This window comes from Tachypleus tridentatus, chromosome 10 (assembly GCF_004210375.1).
Source record: "Tachypleus tridentatus isolate NWPU-2018 chromosome 10, ASM421037v1, whole genome shotgun sequence".
NCBI classification, from domain to species: Eukaryota; Metazoa; Arthropoda; class Merostomata; order Xiphosura; family Limulidae; genus Tachypleus; species Tachypleus tridentatus.
The window spans coordinates 41770064-41788660 of record NC_134834.1 but is presented as its reverse complement, the minus strand read 5'-3'; the positions used below and the strand labels follow the sequence as shown (position 1 = coordinate 41788660).

The following is an 18597-nucleotide window of genomic DNA, read 5'->3' as shown; positions in this document are numbered from 1 at the left end:
TAGAGCTTCGAAAGATGAAAATAAGAAAAGGAGGAAAAAAATTAGCATTTAATAGGGAAAATGTGAACACTGTGAAATTAGCCTGAATACCAGCTGGTCAAAAGTTTAAGACCATACTGAAACGAATCGTTAATCGGTGAATACGTAACGAAATTTAGTCATTTGTTTTCAAGCATTAGCGTTGTCAAGATCTCCCACTGACATCGCCTGTGTTACATTGGGTAAAAACATGGCAACAAGTGGCAGAATTGTCGAGCTGCAAAAGCAAGGTCTCTCTCAACGTGCCATCCCTGGTGAGATTTGGCGTAGTAAAACTGCTGTTGCAAATTTCTTAAAACCCTGAGGGATACAGAACGAGAAGTTCAAGTTTGTCGGTCAAATTTCGCCGACGTTGAGTAGGAGGATTCGAGGTTCTCCGGCAAGACACCAGCCGATCGTCGAACCACATTAAGGCCCTTACGGACACAGAATGCATCTCAAGAACAATAAGACAGCATCTACGAGAGAAAGGCTTTAAAAACCGTAAACATCTTCAAAGGCCACACCTCCTTCCACACCATGAAACAGCTCGGTTAAACTTTGCTGAGAAGCACCAAACATGGAACGTAGAAAAGTGGAAGAAGGTTTTCTTCTCTGATGAGAAAAAATTAACCTGGATGGTCCAGATGGCTTCCAACGTTACTGGCACGATAAGGATATCCCACTGGAGACATGTTGGAGATAGCATCCTTATTGACTGAAGGCCCTCGCTTGTATGGAAATGACTGGATCTTTCAGCAGGACAATGCTGCAATCCACAATGTCAGCAGGACAAAGAACTTTTTCATGACGAATAACGTGATTCGTTTGGACAATCCAGCGTGTTTGTCCAAACTGATCCCAGTTGAAAATGTTTGGGGGTGGATGGTAAGCGAAGTCTATAGAAATGGACGTCAATTTCAAACAGTGCATGATCTTCGTGAAACCATCTTCACCACTTGGAATAACATTCCAGCCAGCCTTCTGCAAACTCTTATATCAACCATGCCAAAGCGAATGTTTGCAGTTATTCGCAATGACGGCCGTGCAACTCACTACAGAGACCTCTTGTTGGGCATTTTCTACCCTGTTTAGGACTTCTTTTTGGTATGGTCTTAAACTTTTGACCAGCTAGTATTTAGGCTAATTTAATATTGTTCATATTTTCCTTATTAAATGCTAAAATTTTTTTAATTTTTATTTTCCCTTTTTTTATTATCATCTTTCGAAGCTCTACTCAAATAAGTGGTTGAGTCTAATAATGCAAAATGCATGTTTTATGTTTATTGGCCTTACGATTTTGGTATGAAGTGTATATCGCATACAGTTATATGTGAATATACAGATACTGTATTGGAAATATCCTAAGTGCATTATAAAATGCAATTGAGTCAGTCTTATTATGTTGATATGTGCAGTATAAAATATGTTCTGGAACTATTAAGTTTTATATAATTCTACAGATAGATTACATTTTTATGTTTTGGTGTTTCTGAGTGATTTTATTGTATAAATATGTATCGTAAAGATACTGCCAACAATTTAGTTTTGTTAATGATACTCAACTGTGGCTAATAAATAAGTAACTAACGGTATGCTTGAACACAACTTTGTAGTGAGTGAATGCTCTTTTGCAGAGTATGTTGGCTTCTCAATGTTAGTATAATCATGTGATCATTTTTTGTGTGTAGAATTAATGTTTCAGATTTTTTAGATCTTTAAACTTATTAAGGTAATAGTGAAATACTTAATTATTTTACATTAAAATATCAAATTTAAGGTATTGTTCCTTGGAATTAAGAATTGTAACATAAAATGGGAACCACTAAACGAGAACAAGTAATTTATATATCATTACTATTATTACAAGTTTATACAAGTTCACGAGATAAATTTGCAGATATTAATTATTACATTAAAGATTTTGTTTTTCAGGGAAAACAGTTGAGATTAATATATTCCATAATATTGTTTCGTTTGTTGTTTTGCAAATAATAGCTATTTATGAAAGTGTACTTTACAAGCGTTGCAGTGTTGTATATACATATATTACGCGCGCGCACACACACACACACAAACTTTGACTTCCTGTCAACCGCTACTGTGTATATTAGCAAGAAAAGAACTAGGCTTGTTTTTACCAAGAATCTTTGCCCAATTAGTTGATGGGAGCAGACATGAATTACATATCCAGTGTAACAAATAGGAATTTCATTTACAATAAAATAAGTAGAAACGTTATATTGGTTTCTAGCACAATGTTAGTTGTTCGTACAGATTTTTGTTTTAATATCCAAAACACAGAAATCGACAAATTTGTGTATATTGCACAAGTAGAAATGCACTATCCCCCCCCCCACAAAATATATGACTTCTGAAATAATTTAGAGAGGGATCAAACCCCTTACGTAAATAGGTAGAGAGTGATGTTGTCAGCGTCGGGTATTGTAGAAGATTGTGCAGTTCGACAGTTCTGTAAGAACTCGTAAAAAAAGCTGAAAAACTGTGACAACTGTCGGACTATCTACGCTTTCAGTATACAATAATTTTTTACCACTGTTTAGATGTTTTAAGATGATAAAATCGTGTTTGTTAGTATCTGTATGATAAAATATGTTGCTATACAAATTTGTTCATGTTTATACACAATGTTTTGAATAAATCTCGGAAAGTTCCAACATGCTTATACTTGTAGCAAGGACTTTTTTTTTCCTTTCAGTGATGAGAAAATCGTTATTAGCTCAGGATATCTACCATAGCAGTGGTTTCCAAACTGTATGCTGCTATAAGTTGCTAGGGGTGTCGCGCAAATTAAGGTGAGTTAGGGGTACTTCAGTGAAAAAAGTTCGGAAACCACTGTACTATAGTTTCAGTTCACACACTTAAAATTTAAATTATAGTGGGTTGAAAAATAAAAACATTACATACAACGTTAAACAAAATATAACTTATTTGTCGTGTTTTTTTAGCCGTTGCATAGCGACTTGCAGAACGGTTCTGAGATTTTTTGTTTTCAAGTACAAAATTTTAGCTTATTGATATGTAATTAATTTTGTACTCTGGATGTCAGATCCTTTTGACTGATGTAAATAAATAGCTGTTGTGAGGGCATATTTCGTGCCAAATGCTTTTTGACAAACAATATGAATTAGATTTTCATATTAAATTTGTATGTTTCTGTGGAATAATAATAATTGTAGGGACTTTTTATATGGATTACTAAAGTTATAATTTCTTTTATATATATATTATTATACCATTTGATCAGACCAAGACTGCTAAAATAATTCCAAAGACAAAGGGCAATTTTAATCTTTGAGAGTAATAAAGAAAATAAATATTTAAATGTGTTTATTTCGACTGTGTATTAAGCACCCCTCAGATATTATAACACTAAAAAGTGGGTTTCGATGTCCGCGGTGGGCAGAGTACTTATAGCCAATTATGTATCCTTTTGCTTGACAGCAGATATACTGATGAAGAATAATAAATCTGTTAGGATACAGCTGGATGGGTGCTTCTTACAGTTTCTAATTAAAAACGAAATGTTTGTTTGGTTATAAATAAATGTTTGTTTCAATACAAGTGTTTGCTTCCTGCTTTTTACACTGTTCCTAACAACAGTATAGAACTATTTCTTAATGACGGTTTGAGATTTATTTTACTTTACGCTAAAAACTAATAAAACTGGTATTTATATAAAAGGGTTAGTACGCTATCTGAACCGATTTTGAATACGCAAAGCGACATATCGCGTAACAACTATAGCCAATATAAAATGGCAGTGGAACGACATATCCGTAACTATACAGTTTGACGTTGTTAGGCATTTTGGGAAAGGTATGTAACATCTCTTTCCGATGCAAAACACATCCATCAGATAATAAATATGTGTTAAGATTGGGGATTTCGCTATCTAAGACGTAAATATCATTATACTTAAAAACATTGGAAAACAAAGGAATATGGATCAACTTGGGGCCCCAAGAACGTCCAGAAAGAGACTTGCAACAAGTTCTACCTTAACCGTGGTTTTGCAAAGTGGAGCGTCTTGTACAATTTGGATTCCACGAACACAGTTGAATGGCGAAAGTTCCAGTTGCCCAAGGCACAGTACGCAACATAATCGGGAAGGATCTCTGTTTAGAAAATCGCCAAAAGCCACGTGTACACAACTTACATAACTTAAACAGCTGGAAAATAAAACGAGTATTCGTTATATTCCATACGAATCCAATGTTTTAATTACTAGACAACTAAATCCAGAAGATCCCACCAAGAAAAAACAAAAACGGTTTAGTCATGCTGTCTTTTCAGCTAATCACCAAGTAAACAACAACGTGTAAAAGCAGGTCGTAACAATCTTCGGAAGGAAGATTCTTATAGTATTTAGAGAAACTATTATAGCTTATTAACGCATTTGCTTATGCCATGTTTCTGTGTTAAGATTCGGTATAAGCTATTCACTGAAGCTGTATTTATATTTTAACATTTTCACCTAGTTTCAGAATTTCATGTTAAAATACAGCTCTGAGCATTTAGATAATTTGTAGAGTCCGTATGATACCTCAGTGTAAAAAAATGAGCTTCACAGATAAAAAAAACTGCATAATAGAAAGTTGTGTTTAAAAAAACATCCCTACTGTATGTACTTTGTACGTAGTGATTCTTGGGCATTTATGTGCGAAAATGTGCTCTTAAAACTGGTAATCCCCGTTTTTAGGAATAGGGTTAAAGCATAATTTTTTTTTTTTTTAACTCGTAGGCTCTCTCAATTTGTGGTAAGGTACCACAAAGAGTAAGGGAATATATGAATTCTAAAATTACCACTGGCAAGAGTTCTTTGCAAAACGCATAAAGAGTTTGTTATCGTTAAGCCATCATAAAATATTTTCATGTGAATTTACATAGTTTATTTTTCAGTATAAAGACCTTTTTCTCTATTAAACGGCAGCCGACAGCAAGTTCTACTATGTAACGGTTTAGGAACACACATTTTTGTGTTGTAGATAATGTTGAGTATTACGGAACACATTTATGATTTACTCATGTTATTATTAAGAGAAAATCAGATGAATTTATTGCCTTGTAAATAAAAATTAACGGGTGTGTCAATGTGGTTTGATATTTCACGAAATGTATCCAGTGTTATACTGTATTATGTGCATATTGATTCTGTTCAGATTGCATTCATTGTCAGCATAGTTAATAAGTAAATAAATTCTCTTGCTTTCCCTGTGTTCTGTACTTTTTTAAGTACTAGTGGAATAAATTGGTTAAATTGTGCATTCTTGCAAAATATGTAATTGCATTTTATTGAGCCCTCTGAAATTTGATTTTTGGCAAGTTTTTCCAGACCAGTAACTCGATTTTTTACAAGGACAAAATGATGGCAATTTAAATTTGAAAATTCTGTATGATCTCCCCCTCAAATTAACTCCAAACACTTGTAACTGAAATGTTGAGATTTCAAATTTGACTTCATATAAGTTTTGTTGACTTTTTTTTTTTTGATAAAGTAATTTAACAAAGTTTCAGTTTGTTTTCACTGTTGTAATCATTGATAAGATAGTAGAAATCGTTAATTTTTTCGATTGCGAAGATAAACCTTGTCAGTGGACCAAACGATTAAATTTAACTTGGAATTTTGAATTTATTAAAAACGCAGATTTACGAAAACGTTCTACAAAAAAAAAAAAATTGTCCATAAAGCTTCTTAGTTTATCGCCCTTAGGTGTTTCTTTCATTAATCTCTTCTCGTCCGCGCCCACTGCCGATGCCAGAAGACGCCACTGTGCAGTAAGAAAAACTATACAATACGAAATATCACTATTTACGAATAATTAATCATTAAGTATTATTATTTTGCATATTTTTGTATAGCGATATCTTGTATTCCGGTGAGTAAACATTATATATAATTTTTCCTCAAGACACTCATAATAATTGTTTTTATTTGTAGGCCTTCTAACGTTTGTGAACTGCTGGGACGTGAAGTGGTCAACTCGGGTTCAAGATATTTTCACCTATGGGAAACTTTTAGCCTTAGCTACTATAATTCTTACCGGTATTGTGCTGCTAGGATTTGGTAAGTGATATACAAGTTGTGGAGCTAAGATTTAAAAAATCTGTCAGAGAATCATCGTAATGTTATTAGATATACATTGTCTAGGGTAAACATCGTTAGTTTTCATAATTGTATGGGAAATTGTTGGTTAGTTATAAAGTAATAATGGATGTTTGTAGCGATCCGTAAGGTGAACTATCCGTTTGAACTACTCGTTAGTCATCCTGGCGAGTTGTTATTATACTTTTACTGCATATCATTTCACACTTTTACTAATTAACTTTTTAGTACTGGCCATATTGACTCATAACCCGAACCAGGACTGGAAAGACCAACTTCAGGTGACTGACGGTGGTTTTATACTTACTTGTTAGTCTTCCTGGCGGGTTACGATCATTACCATTCTGCTACAGGTAGTTCTTTACAACTTTGTTGACTGGATGTCAACATTGGTTTTTACGCCATTTTCTGTCTTAATTGCCGTCTTGCTTTTATCTTCAATTACTTCTACAAATTTTACTCTATTTACTTGACTTTATCCTTTTACTGGACATTTGGCTACTCATTATTACGATTTTGCGGAGTGTCTTTAAAACTTTACTTTCTTTTACATTTTGATAATAGCTGCTATGACACATAACCCAGAACCAGGACTGGAAGGCCAACTTCAGGTGATTGACGGTGGTTCTTGAACTTACCTGTTAATCTTCCTGGCGGGTTATGATCATTACCTTTTTGCTAGAGTAAATACCTTACAACTTCTTATACTCTACCTTTTATCTTAACATTGTAGACTAGGTGTCAACATTGGTTTTATACCTTTTTGTTTTACCTTCAGTTCCATTTATGTCTGTTACTACATTTATTTATTTTTTTACATTTTTACCGAATGTCTGGCGCAGATAGCCTCGCTGCTTTGTGCCATAAAACACTAAATCAATCAATCAACAATCAATCAACCGTAAGGTGAATCTTTAACACGTGAGGGAAAGATTTTGTGTAACTGTGTAAGTGATAATGGAAATGCATTTCATTTGTTTTTGCAAATGTCATTAAATGACGTCACTATTTCAAATAAACGATGTTGCCACTATCATTTTCGTATATCTGCGGATTCATACCGCTAGAAACCGGGTTTCGGTACTCGTAGTTTATAAGGCACAAATAGCCCATTGTGTAGCTTTGTGCTTAATTACAAACAAACCATCATTTTCAGTTTCTTTCACCATTCCAACAGTGATATTGGATACTGCAGTATGTCACTGCAATACTATAGAAACTGTTAGGAATACATACGTGCAGTTACTAGATTATGGCATCGTCAGTAATCAACACGTATGAGGTCAAGGGACCATAACGGCCAAACCTAAGAACTTTTCATCAACACGTTGACAACAACATCAATTGAGGGCTTACATCTTGTTAGTCCTGTGGTGTGTCCAGGGTGCAGTACAACGCCATCAGTGGATCCGTTGTTTCAGTCCCATGATGTTATTTTTAACTTCTGTTACTAATGGTACTGTAATGGCTGTTTGCCATTATATGCTACCCTAATTTTAATGTCCAGAAACCAGTGGAATCTGCATGTGAGCACAATACTTAATCACTATATTAAAATGGTTCGTTCTAGACTGTTTTGTTTTGACTTTTTAATCGCCCTATATTCTATAATATATCTGTGAAGGTGAATTTGACGAACTAAATATTCTGGTCGTTTGCGAGTAAAAAGTTGTCGTTGGAGAATACATTCAAATAAATAAAATATTTCGTGAAAACTGTGAGATTCAAGTTGTCACTACTTTTGTATGAGCTCCAGTTTACTTTGCAAATTAATGAAAATTCTGTAGAAGCTTAGTTTCACATAGACGAAGGATGCTCCGCCTTTGTACTTACTTCATATGTGATTACTGTAAATCGGTTTATAGATACGTGTGAGTCTAACCAGATAGAAAGAAATTCTTTATTGACCATTATATAATTAGTCTATTTTTGGATAGGCAGCTAATCTTCTAGCAGCAAATGTTAACAATCGTAATTGCCTTTTTATTTTTGTAATTGTGATTTTATTTTTAATATAAACAGAATAATATGAAATTACAAATAATAATAATCATGCAAATTTATACACGTTTTCTTTTCTTTTTGTGGCTACCACCTAAACTTCAACATTTTTTTTATTTAAAAATTAACTGGGCTTGATTATGTAGATAGCATGCCCAAACTCTGAACCTGTTAACATTGTCACTTAAAGAAAAGGACAAAAAAAACCTTTTTAGTTAAAAGCCCATGGGAATACAATAAGAGTGACAGTGAAATTCCATTAGTTGGACAGACTAGTTCTGTAGTTGGTAATTGGCTCTGTTTACTAGTTGCTTTCCCTCTGTCAGTTCAAAATTAGGAACAGATAATAGTAGACATCTCTTGTGTAGCATTACATTGTGTGTGTGTGTGTGTGTGTGTATGTTACCCGCTGTAGCGAGGTCGAAAACTTGTAAATAATAAGCAGGTTAGTATTTACGTGGAATTATCTCGTTATTTTATTTAAGCATACAAATCTTAAGTTATAGGAACTATTGTATTTTCACATGTCTAGCGATGTACATTGCGGTATCTACGGGGACCTTCCAATATTCTGAGGGACCGAGAATTAAATAAAAGTCAGAATTGAATGAACAAACACATCCGTGAGCCCATAATAGATGAATGTAACCGCAAATTAAAGGTTACATTTTTGGTACAACTCAATGCATTGGCTCAGTGACAAAATAATTTCACTAACTGGAAGCAATCAGCGTCTTTAATTGGTCGGGGTTATAACATTTTTTTCTCATAGTGCTCTGGAATAATAATGTTATTTATCCATTCCCCCAGAATAGTTAAATCCCATATACAATCCTTATACGTAAATATGCCGGACATGTAGCTACACTATTCATGAGTACAATAAAATAATATCGGGGAAATGTTGATAAATATTATTTTTCAATTCACGAGAAATTACAGTTGTTTAGATTGTAACTTGTTCTGATTTTATCATAAAATTACAGTAGTTTAGGTCTATCTTGTTCTGATTTTATCATAAAATTTTACAAATTTAAGGAAACAATTAATTTAACAGTTTAACTGTTGAGAAAAAAACTTATTCGGAGTAACGACCATCACCATACTTAAAACATAGGCTATCTATTATCAATATTATCTATTATAAATATTATCTATTATCAAACCTTTGGTGTTTCATAAATTTATTAAAAACAAACATAAAAAGTAGACCAGATTAATTTTTAGAAACAGGTAGTAACTCTTTAGTTAAATGCTTCAACAGAAAATGTTTATTCAGCTTGCTTGCTTTTTAATGCGTTGATAGTTTTATTTAATATGGCATAACTTGTGTATATGTCGTATGTTTAAGACGCAGTTTAGCGTCTTTGTACGTCGTAATCATAATCAGAAGGTGATTTTCTTAATATGATACTTGAAAACAAATTATTCATAACTCTATAAAAATATGTAACCACGCTTTGAAATTATTACTTCGACTAAGCGTCTTTTGAGATAAATAAAAATTAAAAATTGAATGTTTAACAACTTAGGTTAGGCTTAGTTTCGTAGGGTAAATTATTGGCGTTATAGTGTAATTGTAAGTGTCTGTTGAGCCAAAAATCATTTGTTTTCAACTATGTAGAAGTTAGCCAGACCTTCGTTCTTGTAGCTAGTTTATTATACAACTATAGGGGTGGAAAGGCGCGATGAAGCGAGTTCGGTTGCTTGAAATTTAAGATGTTTGTGTAGTTTTGTCGGTTTTTTTCTTAATCGGGTATCAAACAATTGTAAAGAAATGCCTTAACTTCCGAAATTTGATGCTTATGTAATAACTTTAAGATTTAATTGTAAATCAGTTGCAGTTGTGCTGGTTTAAGAACGTTAATTTTGTAGAAATAACTGTTAAAAATTTACTCATGTTCAGTTTTTGTCAACGTGTATTATATATCCATTTCCCTTTTCAGAAACTCGACGTCACATGCTAGTGATTGTTAACAAAGCTTTGCAACTTTTAGCAGAATTTACTTACAATATACTTGTTGAAATGTTAGTTTACCTATTTTTTATGTATTTAACCTTTTTTTTTTTTAGTATTATAAACTATTCGTTTATTTTCCTTTGATTTTAATTAATGTTCAATTCCTATGAAATCAAACTACTTATATGAAAACTAAATATCAACTCTGTAATGAGTATAGCCATTGAATATGCGTTAAGATAACGTTTAAAATCCATTGTAAATAACATATTGTAAAGTTTGGCTAGCTTAAGAGTTTTAAGTTAATTCTAAGTCGATATACTAAACTAGTACTACAAAACTACCTCTATAATAAAAGTTTAGGCAATAAACATTCTTACAGTACTGCTAATAAAAGTAAAATTAAAGAAAGAAGAGTATGAGATAATCAGTGATGACGAGAAAACCCACCTGTAGAGAAAAATATATATGTAAAAACGGCTGGTTTGGGTTGAGAAAGTTTTTATGTAGAGGAACGAAGAAGGTCGAAACGTTGTTCGCTCCTCTACATAAAAATTTTCTCAACCCAAACCAGCTGTTTGTACATATATAGAGTATAATATATTACATAGGTGAACAATTCAGTAAAAAAAACTTTCTACGAATTTAAGTATTTGTGCATAATGAACGTGTACATAAATCAGTTCTGGAATGTAATTTCCTCGTGTAATAGTTGCGTTGTTGTCACAATTTGCTCCACTTCAGTGTTTCCGAACATGGAAGGTGTCACTGCTGTGTAGGTTCTGTACTGAAATAAAGTATGCCAATATTTAGAAATGCGTAGAAAATTGTTTTTCTCTTTCTTTTTTTTTTTTTTTTTTTTTTTACTTATGAGATGACCAATAGTGATGTTGGTAGTGCATTCGTTGTGATACTATTGTTCTCTCATTATACTTGTGAATTTATCTAGTCTCTTGATGTAATTTGAACTGTTTATCGCCTTCTTGATTTTGTCGATTTTAAATAAAATAATACTTTTCACTTTGTTTTTACACTCTGTGTTTATATTCTTCAACTCGTTCTGTTTGAAATTCAGATTTAGTTCTTACTATCATTTCCTGCTTTTCCTCTTGTTACCTCATTTACTATTAATATCTGTAAGGTAATCATTGCCCCTGAGAATACCCGCAGTGTAAGAGGTAGCAAGGTTAAATTAGTGTCATAACCAAAAGCTTTTATTAATTTTGAGTTCTGTTTCTTTTTAACAATAATTTTATGTGCCTTTATTAATTCTTGCACTATGTAAGTTTTGAACCTTGTCTGAATTAACATGGCATTTTCAAGGTCAAGGTCTAAGAGAAGTCCTATACTGGACACAATTGCTAATGTTGCGGAAGGTTGCATCCACAATCTTGATGCAGACTCGGAAAGAGAGACCACAGCCTTGGATTACCAGAGCTATTGATCAGCATCAGATTTTGAGTTCAGACTTCAGGATGCGGGAAGTTGATCGGCTGAAGATCATCAGAATATATCGTTGGTTAGTGGTCCTGCAACCGAGTGAGATAGTTTCTATGAATTTGTCGTTTTTACAAACAGCATTAGTATTTGATGTCGCTATTGGACACTTTCACGAATAGTTGGCAAGAAACAGCATCTGCTGTAGTTTGCCATGCCCTTTACCTTGAGTTTTTATCAGTTATCTCAGAAAATATTGTTGTAATAAAAACTGGCTCATTATACTGTAAAAAGGGGAGACAAGCGTAAATGTTTGTCTGACTAATTAATTTTAACTGAAATTCCATTTAGACCTATGTTTGATAATGAAGTAGGTCTGATCTTAAGACCACGATATCACTACTAGTAACATCACCATGCCTATTTGTTTTACCACTAGCATTAATACTGATGGTATAACAGAAGAAAGTTGATGAACACTTACCAAATTTGGTTGATGCTGATCAAAAGAGATCATAGGAAAAGCGAAAGACTTGGAAGACAACACTGTCAGTCTATTGTATCATATCGGATAGATTAGAAAATGATTTGAAATGTTACCTAATGTTTAATTTGTAGATATTTGTTATTTAACAAGTACTGAAAGCCAGTACAAAGGTTTACCATATTAGCAAGGCTTCAGTATAATATTATTCGCTATATTATGCTGGTAAAAAAATGTTTTAATGTAATTATGACATTAGACAACTTTCATCACGGAAAACAAAATAACAAGTACGTGTAACTACAAAAGACCTGTCCGATCATCACAGCTTTTACAGAAAATCAATATTTATTTTCATCTCTTTATGTATCAAGCGTGTTAAACTTTAATATGATGGTAACTAAAATGCTTGTTTCACTTGCCTAATAGTGTTAGAGTTCATTTCCTTTCATATCAACAACAAACGTCACCATGACTTGTCTTAAGATACAAATTATGTCTATTCATTTTGTAAACTGTTGTGTTGCAAATATGTAAAAATACAAGTTTGTTCAAGCTCAGATCTAGTGACAAATTTTAACCTTTGGCTTGTGCTCATGAGGAACTGTTGGATGGAAGAATAATAAATGTGGCAGATTTAAGGTTGTCTGTGCCCAGGGACTAATCATTTTTGTGGGCCCTTAATTTAACATAGAATAAAGTATATACCTAAAACCACTATAGAAGACTGTTTGATATATAGAAACAGCGGTTACAATTTCGAATGATATTAGAACGTTGTTGCTCATTTTTTATGTAAGCTATTTTCCGTTCACATTGATCAAATATTATTTTACCGATTTCACAATATGTACGGCGTGACCTCTTTACATTTAACAAAAGTTACTCAATCAGTATTAAAAATATGCCTGACGTAAACAACGCTTGCCATCTAGCTCAGTAACCGAGCGTACTCCACATAGACGCATGCGCAACAATCAAGTTTCTAACAATATCCTGACCTATCTTCACTCTTCTTCTGAGATCGTGAAACACGGATAGTTAGTGACGTTACAATATACTTCTCATTCAACAGTATATTTGTATAACCACACTTTAAATTGTGTCGTTAAAATGTATCGGTGCTTCTTTTCTTCTTACTTATTTATAATAGCCATCCATGCACAATCAAAAATAATGTAGTCTTACGACCTTTACAGATAGCATTTCCAAAGCACTCGAAAATTTCAAAATCTAGACCCATATTATAGTAAGTTGGAACGTCGATAAAAATTCCCCACTCGAACCTATTTTAGTAACAGCACATGTAACATGTGTTGTGAATACGTGTGTGTGGGTGGGTGTAGATTCCTGTATTATTTGTATGTGCAAAAATTACTTTGCAGTTAAGAACAGGAACCATAGTAACAGGAAGAATGGCACAAAATGCTATGCTGACTCAAATCTGAACTTCCAGCTTTAAGTTGAAGAGAGAATGAACACGTAATTAAAAAAACAAAACAAAAAATACCCGTAATGATAAAGCGAAAAGTGATCTTTATTTATGATTACCACAAAATCAAACAGAGTGGGATAAGATGAAACACAAACAATGGTCCTCTGTAACTTTAGGGCTCGCTAAGTCAAAAGTTGAAATAATTCTGAAAATACAAAGGTGATAACTATACAGAGAACAAAATTAGTAAATGTTGTTAATTTTATAAAAAAGATTATAGAAATCACCAAAAAAGTAAAGAAACAAGTGGAATCAAAATGTCGAAATTATATTTTCGAGCCTACAACTAGGGACCCTTAAAATAAGTGAACAAACTAGGCTGGAAATAGCGTGTACGTTATTTTCTCAAACTACAAATCCCGATTTTGACTCCATGTCTATAGTACTTAATGTTAAAAGTTTTATCATTCATTAAGCTTTCCATATTTTTTTAACAAACTCAGGATTAACATAATCATCTTGTTTGTGCTTGTTTCAATCTATCATGACAAAAATGAGAGGTATTGGTTAAATTTTTATCAGTAAAACTTGAATAAAAAAACAGAATTTCATAACCCATCCACCATATAATCATCAGATACAAGCCTTCCTTTCTCATCATTGAAAGGTCTCAACACTGTTTATTTCTTATTCTTTCCGATGTTCCAATTTCTTGTTGACCAACTTTTTTAATCTTCTAAATTTCCCATCATAAGTCGGTTTAATTTTTTAAAAATTTGTAATGTTTTTCTTTAATTGTATTCTTTATATCCTTTGTGAGCCAATCCAGTTTTTTTACTTACAACCATTCTTTCATTTATAATAAGAAATATGTTTGTGTAGAATATTTTACAATTAATCCATGTCTCCAAGTAAGTCAGCTATCTAATTTACAACAAATAATTATTCTTGCATCCCTTCAAAATTTGCTTTTTTAAAATTTGTAAACAAAATATTATTTCGTATTTCAATTTGCAGTAAAATGTGAACTTAAAAGTAATGATCACTTACACCCAGCTGTTCCTCAATTTCCACCCTCTCAATCACTTCTATATTAAAAGTTAATAGTAAATTTAGAATAGCATTATTTCTTGTAGGTTCCTAAACAAATTGTAAAGGAAAACATCTTAACATCTTGAACAGTTTCCAAAAACCTTTCTTCCTCATAGTTTCACTCTAATATTTCCCAATCTATATGTGAAAATAAAATCCATAATTAGGGTCTCATTAATAACTGGAATCTTAATCTCACTGTAAAGTTTTTCATTAATATCATGTGTAATAAATTCCACAATAAGTCTTATTCCAGTATATATAGTAATATAAACCCAAAGAGATTCAATTTCCTTACTCTAGCTTTTGAAATCCTCAACTTCAACAGGATGTAACTCACATTTTACATATAAAGCTACTCATCCCCTTTCTTTAATACTGTGTCTCTAGTAAATAACCTATAACCCTGTATGTCAAAGAAATTTCTGTCATCTAAAATATAAATTTCATCACGCGTCATTTATTTCCATTATATCGGAATCTTTCATTTATAGTACCACTCCAAAGTCATCTAATTTATTTCATATACGTTCAGCATGACAATTGTAACAATTAAACCTACACTTAAAATTACTATGCTAAACGTTTTCCCCATTTTAGTTCTTACTATATCCTGGCCCTCACCACTGTCTAGTCTTATTTTAAAAGTTTCCTTACAGCTGAGTTAATAACCTTACAAATAAGCTGACACTTACCTTATTTCAAAGTAAACTACTCATTCCAAAACCAAAAAAAACTTCCATTAAACTAATCCCACAAGTTCAAACAATCAATCTGGTTATCCTTACATAATAACTTAAGTATAGCATTTAGCCCTACTGACCTATTTATAATTTCATCCCTACAATTAATTTTGGGCTCTGTCCCCGACACAGTTATGCCTTTTTTTTTTTTTTAATCCAGTTATCAACTGCTTGTACTTACTTATCAGTCAACTCCTCTGACCTAGCTTTTCCAACATCATTAGCCCCTACATGCCTAACAAAAACTGCATCTTTGTTAGCTCCTTTTATTATATATCTTGATCTATCAGTTAAATCCTCCACCCATGCCCCTGGGTAGTATAATCTAATTATCTTCTTCCTATTTACCTCACAGACTAACCTATCCACATACCCTGTCAAACTATAACCTCCCTAAGTTTATCATTCAAATCCTACTCTGCAGTGACATATTTAGGTATATATTTAAAATAAAGTTCGTATTTTAGTTTTTAAATAACGACCTATTTAAAAATAATCTTAAAACAACACTGCTGATAACACTACAGCCAGTGCTTCTGCAGAGTTTTAATCATCAAAAAGCAGCCGCATGTAACACACGCTAATAACAAACAACCGTGCAGCTTCTGTTTGTTGGAGACGGGTATACGTATACCGTCATCAGTGTTTATCGTGTTGTAGGAGATTTGTTAGTTTGTAATCAGGCACAAAGCTATACAATGGGTTATCCGTACTAGGAGTTTTGCTTATGTTGAAACTGTTTGTTACAACATTAGTTAAAGCATTGTTAAACTTATCTGGCCAGATAATGGCATGTAAAGCCAGCCGCGTATTTTAACTCTATTTACGGTAAACTATAAAACGATAAGTAGAATTAAGTTTTCCTTTTCTAGTAGTCAGGCGGTAGTGCAGTTAAAGCTTTCACAAGTTCAACTTTTTAAAATAGTGTTACTTAATAGCCAACAGCGGTGAGGATTCGTATCATTGCTCATGAATTTAAGAACAGTAAGATGTTTATAGCTTAACGAGATTCTTTATGTTGTAGAAGAGTTTTAGAGCTTATTGTTATGGCCAAATAAGCCACGATCTAAATTATTACAGCAGAATTATATTTGACATAGCTGTTTAAGAGGTTTTATTTAGTGGAATTTATATATGTAATTAGTATTTTCAGAAGGATTTAGTGAATTGGGTTTTTAGTAATTTTATACCTAGACTGGGAATAAAAGTTATTGTTGGTGTTTATTTTTTGATATTATATACGGTCATGCAATAGCTGTGCCTAACACAAAATGCAGGTAGTTAATTTCAAGTCACCTACTGGTCTGTCGGTGGAAGTCAAAACCAAGGATTATGATGCAGCTGGTATCTGTACACTAGAAAGACCTGAAAGTACCTGTACTTTATAAACACTTTTTTTTTTATCAGCCGAATCTCATAGTCACGTATAAAAAGTCCAAAACAGGCGTTAATTGAAATAGATGGTTCTATTTGTTACAATCGGCGATTATTGTTTCTACTTTTAAAGGTATCAAGGCTGTAGGTTAAAGAGAACCATGTTTGACGAGAATATGTGCAGTTTTGTGTAAGTCTCAAATACCGTCATATGGGAAGTGTTTTTTGTTTGTTTCTAGTTTTTTATCTCCCCATGTTTATTATAACCGTTCTGTATTAGGTACACGCCTTTCTCAGTTAGGGAAGCTATATGCCAAAATAGAAAGGAGGGCGAAAACTGCTACAATCTGTTCCATTTTCACTTACGGGTAGTTGTGCACTACAGTATTACTTGAGTGTGTGTGTGTGTGTGTGTGTGTGTGTGAAGTAAACATTATTGGGAAAAAATATTTCTTATTATGCGAACCACAAATTCTTTATTTTGGATACGTTTCAAGAGGAATATTCATTAGCATATAAGAAAATAAAAACACGGATGGAAGATGAAATAAAATTATAAACAAATGCTTTAATAATTTTCTTTTATTAACGTTGCTTGCTTTTTTATAAATAGGCTGTATAGTAAGAATTTTAGTATTAATACGGTTACGTGATCATAGCATACTGACTTTTACTATGTACATTAACTCTACCGAAACTTCTCTGTGTACTGTACACAGTGCTGTTGAGTCACGTGATTGAACGTTGGACTGAAGTTTTATTGTGTTGAGCTGGTGGTGTTGGTCGCACCTGCTTATGCAAGTGAAAGTAAATCCAGGGTATGTATTTATTGTGCACATGTATGGCTTGTGTCTGTCTGTCTATTCAGTTTGTTGCCCTGTCAGAATTTAAGCATCTGGACCATATTCTCGCGTTCACATGTATTAGAAAAACAACTTTGTTTGGATCAAATTAAGTTTCTTATTTTGCATTCTGGTTGTTTTATTGGCTGGACACACGTCAAATTCTGCATCATATTGAACCAAAAAAGAAAAAAACGCCGCCACCACCGATTTGTTTCATTGCATAATAATAATAATAATTTGGTTGAGCGGGTTCCCAAGAATGCGAGCGTTTACATAAACTTGAACGTGACAGCTTGAAATATGTAACGAAAAAAAAGATTTTTCAAAATAAATTGAACGAAACCTATGTACTAGTGCTTAACTAATGTTCCATTGAATGCAAAATAAGATATTTAGGTTGTAAAGGATACTGAAATGCAGTCATTTCTTTGGTATCACAGTTTATAGAATAAGAGTCATGATAACCCTTAACTGCGCTCTAAAATGTTACTTTTTCAAAGGTCTCTCAAACAAATTACTAAACGTTTATTAATTCTAAATAGTCTTTCGGAAAAGAACTAAATCATCATGTATTTTGTGTTCGTGTGTGCAAATGGTAAACGTGCAGTAAGATTGATTGGTTGTCAAACGTTATATCCAGATGAAAACTGCTATACATATCTAAACTCACAGGTTTATAATGTTTAATAACGCAAATGGGAATGAGTACGTTTAGTAAATAATAATAATAAACTCAAGACATAGCAACACGCCCTTACTTGCTCCCGTACTGTACACTCTCAGACAATGAGCATTATTGAACAAGACTGTAATGAACACACAGTATGATTTTATTTCAGTCATGAATAATACAAAATATATAAATTATGCTAGATTCAGTTGAATCTCATCTGCCATTGTCAGGGTTTTTATGTATATAGGGCCAAATTCTTTACAGTAGATGTCCGAGTTGTTGGCTCTAAATTCGAACAATAAACGAACAGTTCACAATCCACTTGTTTAAAATAATATATTTAGACAAGTAAAACGTATGCACAAAAGTTCGTTTTGCTATTAATTATAGAAGTTGTATTTAAAGCTT

General features: G+C 32.8%; 1 protein-coding gene across 1 annotated transcript in view; it reads left to right on the top strand.

Annotated features, from left to right (window-relative positions):
* LOC143229137 (Y+L amino acid transporter 2-like) overlaps window positions 1–18597 on the top strand; it is a 75069-nt gene that overhangs the window by 11159 nt on the left and 45313 nt on the right. Inside the window, exon 2 of the mRNA XM_076461010.1 lies at window positions 5981–6106. Within this exon, the coding sequence (XP_076317125.1) occupies window positions 5981–6106 (126 nt within the window). The remainder of the gene's footprint in view (window positions 1–5980; window positions 6107–18597) is intronic.